The following is a 6132-nucleotide window of genomic DNA, read 5'->3' as shown; positions in this document are numbered from 1 at the left end:
AAAAAAAAAAAAAAACAAAACCCAGTACTGTCCTCCACACTCCAAGATTATCCCCACATCACAGCCCAGGAGAGACCCCATCATAGGATAATGCTATCCTTGTCTCAGCCAAGGACTGTCCCTATCACAGCTCAAGCTGTTTGATTAAATCCCAGAACTGTCCTGTCACAGCCCCAAACTGAGCCAAAGCCCAAAATGTCTTTGTTGGGGCCTGATCTCATCACATCTAGAACTGCCCACTCATAGCCCAGAATTCTTCCATCACAGACCAGAGCTGTTCTATGACAGCCAAAGACTCTCCCCATCACAACCCAGATTGTTTCTGTCAATTCCCAGGACCATTCCCACCAGACCCAAGTGCTGGCCCAACACAGTTTATAAATGCCCCCCTCTAAAACCCAGCACCTTCCCCTACTATAGCCCAGGATAGTCCCTGTCAAATCCCAGGGCTGTCCCTTTCAGAACCCAGAAGTATCCCCATGTCACTGCCTATGCCTGTCCCTGCAATACTGCTGCCATGGCCCAGCACTGTCCCCATATCAAAGTGCTGGACTAATATCCATCATAGCTCAGGACTCAGCCCTAGAGTATCTCCATTACAGGATAAAACTGTCTTCATCAGAGCCAAGGACTGTCCAGTTATGAGGTCAGAGCTATCCTATTACACCAGAACTGTGCCATACCAGGATTCTCTACATCACAGCCCCAACTGTACCTGTCACGGCTCAAGACTGTCTCACCACAGACCAAGAATGTCACCATCAAAACCCAGATTGCCCCTGTCAAATCCCAGGTCTATCCCTGTCAGTCACTAAGACCCAAAGTAAAAATCTGCCCTGGTATTCATCAGCTAAGTTAAGAGACCCAGATAAAGTCAGGCACAGTTAACAGGAAACACTTCTCCCCAAGGTTATGCTGCAGCTGTCATGGGTTGTAATTACACCTTTCTTGGACTGTTTCCTTCTTCATCAAGATACACTGTTTTCTAAATTACAGATTTTTGAAAACTCTGCTGTTTGATATCATATCAGTAAGAATGGATCATCTCTTGCCTGGAGGAACTATGTCATTTTGACAAAAAGAACTTGCCTCAATTTCCAATCCAGGTGCACACTTCAAATAAGTAGTTTTGGAGACACATCACTCCCACCTAGCCTTTATCTACCTTTAGTTTCAAGAAAATAGAACCTTGGATGCAATTCCCAGTGGAGATTTGAGTTTTAACTCTGAGCCTTCATCCTAACCCCATCCCTAGAGGTCCTAGGCCCCTTATCCCAGAGCTCCCCCAGACTGTTCTCTCCCTAATCCTCCCAGGGCAACATCGTCTAATTCACTACCCACCCCAGGCCCCATCCTCTCCCATTACAGACTCCCTCTGCATGTTTCCCATTTTGTACTTCCCCGCCAATTACGTGCCCCCACCCTATCAGCGTCCACCTACTTCCCCTCTTAACGCCTAGGGCTCCTTTCCAAGGGGTCCCATCCTCCTCTGCCCCCACAAGCGGAACCCCAGGGCCGGAAGATAAGCGCCGAGCCGGACAGGCTGCGCGCGAGTGGGCTTCCCGGAAGTGCATCTCCCCCTAGGTCCCCCGGTCCCCCGGAGAGGGGCTGCGAACCAACCTGCGTTAGTGAGGCTGCGGCCATGATCCGTGTGGCGGGTAACAGTGCCCGCCCGGGGCGCGGCCGGGGAGAAGGACGTTCCGGCCCCGCCCCGCTCACACCCCCTCACGGGGGAGGGCCGCCTGCCTGGCACCCCAGGCCCGCAAGGCCTCCCCAGCTATATGGCTCCCATGGGGAGCCGGTCTCAGCTGCGAGCGCTCGCGCTAGAAGGGACGGGACTTTAAACGGTCCCCTCCAAGCTCTGTTCTTGCCACACTGATACCCGGCAGGAGCGTGCATACAGCGGTTTTCAAAAATGTGTTTTCACATAGACTGTCGCCGAACTCTGGCAAGAATAAGCAGCACGAGGTAAGAGACGAGAAAGGCAAGGAGCAGAAAGCTCGGTTTATCACGATCCCTTTGCGAAAAGGAAGAGCACAGTCAATGTCAGTGGCGCACACATCATGTAAACGCACTGAAAAATGATGTGCCTCTGAACAAGGTGGCAGGTAGGGCTGAGGGCCAGCTTAGCTTTGCAGTCTGCATACTTTCCTTTGTGAATATAGTTTTTATCATCAACAAAAAGATGTATATGGAGTCGTTTAAACTCTCTAAGAGATTAAAAAAAAATGCACACGATTCCCCATGGCTACTTCCAGTCCCTTACATCTGACAAGCCCCCAGATTTTCCATCCTCAGTTCATCGCTGAGCCTCGGAGAGCGCCCCCCCATAACAGGGTTTCCTGGTTACTCCCCTCCAGAGAGGCAGTTAGCCAATGACAGTTCTCAGGATCCCTCTGGCCTCTACAATTCAGTATCCCCTATATTGTGCTACTCGGTCACTATGTGCATCCTGGTTCCTGCGATACCAGACTCCGGTCCCTCGATCACTGTGGTTCCATAATTTTATTCTGGGACACTCCCAAATCCTGCACCCAAATTGTCAGTGTGCCCCACCCCACCCCTAACAGCCACAGGCACGGGCAGCCATATCACGAACCCTCCCCCTCAGGGTGTTGTCCCTGTTTTCTTCTCGCCTCCGCACTCCTCCTCCCCCCCGCACTCCTCCTCCCCCACCACCAGCTCCAGGCTGTAGGGGCGGCACCGCCCCTACCGCCCCCGCCCCCGCCGTGGCCAATCAGCGGTTGCCGCACACGCCCCCGCCGCGGCCAATCCGCTGCAGCTCTGCAGCTCCACCCTCACCTGGGGGCGTAAACGCGGGCTGGGCCCTGCGCACCATCTAGGGAATATCGAGTCTACTCCTGCTCGGCCAGGGACCCCATATGTCCTCCTCCCCTCACTCAGGAGTCTCAGCCTCAGCCACTCTTTCTGACCCAGATGTCTCGACCTCCCACTACCTCCTCCTTCCGGACTTTCAGAGCCACCCACCTTTCTGCTCCACAGGCAGGGTCAAAACTCCTTTTCCCCCTAAGGGCCAAGAATAAAGAGGAGGCCCTTTGGAGTCTCTGCCATTATCTTCTAATTAGCGCTTAATTTACTCTCTCCTGTGGGCCTTTTAATTAGCGCTCAGGTGAAGCCAAACTGCTCTACCTTTCCGTGGAGCTCCCGGCGACAGACTGGCGACAAGACAAGACAAGCGACAGGCATTAGCAACATCAGGCACCTGCGGGCCATGTGGAAGCTGCTGTAATGCCTTACGGTAGAAGCAACATGGGGGGGGGGCAGAAGGACTCCTACAACGGGCAGGAAATAAATATAACTGATGTCCTCTTCCTGCTAGCTGGAAATTTCTTTTATAGGAAACTACAGGGTGATCTGGAACCTTTCTAAAGTGGGCTTCAAGTCTAAGGGGCGGGGGCTGCACCTGGGAGGCAGATGGTATACGTTGGAATTTGGGGGGAAAGAGTCCTACGCAGGGAGGGGCAAGTGGAAATGTGGGTAGTCAGGAAGGAGTAGCAGGGGCATCCATGGGTGTGATGTGACCAGCCTTGCATCCATAACCTAGTTCTGCACCCCCTGTCACAAGCAGCTCGATGCCTGTGCAGAAGGTGGCTCCAGAGGCCAGAAACACTGCTGCAGCCCCCACCTCAGCAGGCTGGCCCATGCGGCCCAGGGGCTGGGGAGAGAAGGGGGAGAATAGAGGTCAAGAGGAGCTGGCTTGATGAACACACATCACCAGGCCACCTCCTTCCCCTTGGCACTGGCCCCCACTCCTACCTGGGCCAAGGTGCCCTCTCGGATTGTAGCCCTCGGATCAGGTGTTAAGGCTGCCAGCTCTTCCCATAGTGGGGTCCAGATGTTTCCTGGAGAGATACTGGGGGATGGGAGAGCGGATCAGAGAAGTCTGTCTCAAATACTGCCTCTTGGGCTCACTCCTAGTCTTTCCAGATCCCCCAGGAGGCTCTTTTGGCCTACTTGGAACTGCTCACCAGTTGACTCGGACACCATACTGACTCTCATCTAAGGCCAAGGCTTTCGTCATGGCTGTTACTGCCCCCTGCAGAAAACAAGGCCAGGGACACAATTCAGTCCACCAGAGATGGGGTCCCTCCTGTCCTCTCCCCCCGGCAGGAAGCATCGAGTCACAGCATCTAAATGGATAAGCAATACCCTCCTTAGATGTACCAGGCCCTGCTTGTTTCCTGGGAGAAACTTGGGGCATGACAACTTGTCACAGGTTATGGCTTGGGCTGAATAAGGGAGTTGGATGTAGGATTCTCCTAGGCAAGGTCTTGCTGGGTTCTGCTTTTTTTTTTTTTTCTTTGAGACAGAGCCTCAAGCTATCCCCCTGGGTAGAGTGCTATGGCAACACAGCTCACAGCAACCTCCAACTCCTGGGCTCAAGAGAGTCTCCTGCCTCAGCCTCCCAAGTAGCTGGGACCACAACTCCTGGCTATTTTTTGGTTGCAGCCGTCATTGTTGTTCGAACCCGCCACCTTAGGTATATGTGGCTGGCACCTTAGCCACTTGAGCCACAGGCACCGAGCCTGAGTTCTGCTCTTAAAGTGTCTAGCCTCAAAGGCAAAGCCCAGGGGAGTGAGGAAGGGAGGGGAGAAAGGGGCAGGGGCTGATGTACCTTGGTGGCCACATAAGGAACTGCTTGGGACTGGCCAATTGCCCCTACCAGGCTGGAAATGTTGATGATGTTCCCTTGACTCTTCCGCAGGTGGGGAAGGGCAAGCTAGGGAGACAGGAAGTGGAATAAGCCACCCTAGCCCACAAAAAAACTCTAGCTGCCCACATCCTAATGTCTGGGACAATGGCCATCTTCCTGGCATGTTCCTTGTTGATCTCAGTGGTCCATAGGGACAGCATCTCGTACCTTCTCTGGTTTGCCCTAGGGTTGCTTGGTGTCAGGACTTGAAGCTTTTTCTTTCTTTCTTTCTTTCTTTTTTAGAGACAGAGTCTCACTTTGTCATCCTGGGTAGAATGCTGTAGCATCACAGCTCACAGTAACCTCCAGCCTTGGGCTTAGGCGATTCTCTTGCCTCAGCCTCCTGAGTAGCTGGGACTACAGGTGCCTGGATATTTTTTGTTGCAATTTGGCCAGGGCTTAGTTCAAACGTGCCACCTTCGGTATATGGGGCTGGTGCCCTACTCACTGAGCAACAGGCGCCGCCCTTGAAGCTTTTTCTTGTCTGAAGGGGTTTCTCTTTGTGTCTCTTTTACTGGGTTTCTAACTATCTTTGTCTCTATTTCTCTCTGGGTCTTTATTTTTACTTACCTATTTTTTCTGAGACAGAGTCTGACTTTGTCACCCCGTAGTGTTGTCGCATCATAGCTTACAGCAACCTCAGACTCCTGGGCTCAAGCGATTCTCTTGTCTCAGCCTCCCAAGTATCTGGGACTACAGGTGCTACAACGCCTGGCAATTTTTAGAGATGGGGTCTTGCTCTTGCTCAGGCTGGTCTCGGACCTGTGAGCTCAGGTGACTGACCCACCTCGGCCTCACACAGTGCTGGGATTACATGTATGAGCCACCACGCCCAGCCTTCTCTGGGTCTTTATATGTTACTCAAACTGTCTATATCAAGACAGGAAAATGGAAGATAGGCTCGGTGCCTGCCTGTGGCATGGTGGTTAAGGTGCCAGCCACATACACCAAGGCTGGTGGGTTCGAACCAGGCCCACGCCAGCTAAACAATGACAACTGCAATAAAATATAGCTGGGTGTTGTGGCGGGCACTGTAGTCCCAGCTACTTGGGAAGCTAAGGCAAGAAAATCACTTAAGCCCAAGAGTTGGAAGTTGCTATGAGCTGGAACGCCACAGCACTCTACCCAGGGTGACATAGTAAGACTCTGTCTCAAAAAAAAAGAAAATGGGAGATAGATCCAGAAGGCTGCATATTTTGCAAAAAAATGGGAATAGGTTCTGCACCTGTGGCTCGGGTGGCTAAGGCGCCAGCCACATACGCCCAAGGTGGTGGGGTCAAATCCAGCCCGGGCTGCCAAACAACAATGATGGCTGCAACCAAAAAATAGCCAGGCATTGTGGCGGGCACCTATGGTCCCAGCTATTTGGGAGGCAAAGGCAGGAGACTCGCTTGAGCCCAGGAATTGGAGGTTGTTGT

General features: G+C 52.7%; 2 protein-coding genes and 1 long non-coding RNA gene across 9 annotated transcripts in view; 1 reads left to right on the top strand and 2 right to left on the bottom strand.

Moving 5' to 3' along the window:
• LOC111722053 overlaps window positions 1-1205 on the top strand; it is a 12884-nt gene extending 11679 nt beyond the window's left edge. The window contains exon 4 of the long non-coding RNA XR_002770999.1: window positions 997-1205. This is a non-coding gene — a long non-coding RNA (uncharacterized LOC111722053). The remainder of the gene's footprint in view (window positions 1-996) is intronic.
• The window catches only part of BCAT2 (branched chain amino acid transaminase 2), a 19895-nt gene extending 16661 nt beyond the window's left edge, over window positions 1-3234 (bottom strand). For 2 of the 6 annotated variants that reach the window (XM_012812551.2, XM_012812550.2), the window contains exon 1: window positions 3151-3234. In XM_012812551.2, coding sequence (XP_012668005.1) covers window positions 3151-3234 — 84 coding nt within the window. Of the gene's footprint in view, window positions 1-1620; window positions 2244-2988; window positions 3118-3150 lie in introns of those variants that run through there. The other 4 variants (XM_003801513.3, XM_012812552.2, XM_023507890.1 and 1 more) reach the window with 3 other exon arrangements.
• Window positions 3235-3334: 100 nt separating this feature from the next.
• Window positions 3335-6132, bottom strand: part of HSD17B14 (hydroxysteroid 17-beta dehydrogenase 14) — a 23465-nt gene continuing 20667 nt past the window's right edge. The window contains exons 6-9 of one of the 2 annotated variants that reach the window (XM_003801554.3): window positions 4637-4741; window positions 3990-4057; window positions 3778-3874; window positions 3335-3676 (exon numbers count right to left, since the gene is read on the bottom strand). In XM_003801554.3, the coding sequence (XP_003801602.1) occupies window positions 3503-3676; window positions 3778-3874; window positions 3990-4057; window positions 4637-4741 (444 nt within the window). In that variant the 3' untranslated portion in view covers window positions 3335-3502. The remainder of the gene's footprint in view (window positions 3677-3777; window positions 3875-3989; window positions 4058-4636; window positions 4742-6132) is intronic. The other variant, XM_012812556.2, reaches the window with a different exon arrangement.

This window comes from Otolemur garnettii, unplaced genomic scaffold, assembly GCF_000181295.1.
Source record: "Otolemur garnettii isolate 467f Iridium unplaced genomic scaffold, OtoGar3 scaffold00211, whole genome shotgun sequence".
Taxonomy (NCBI): Eukaryota; Metazoa; Chordata; class Mammalia; order Primates; family Galagidae; genus Otolemur; species Otolemur garnettii.
The sequence above is the reverse complement of the archived record's forward strand: the minus strand, read 5'-3'. Positions and strand labels throughout refer to the sequence as shown.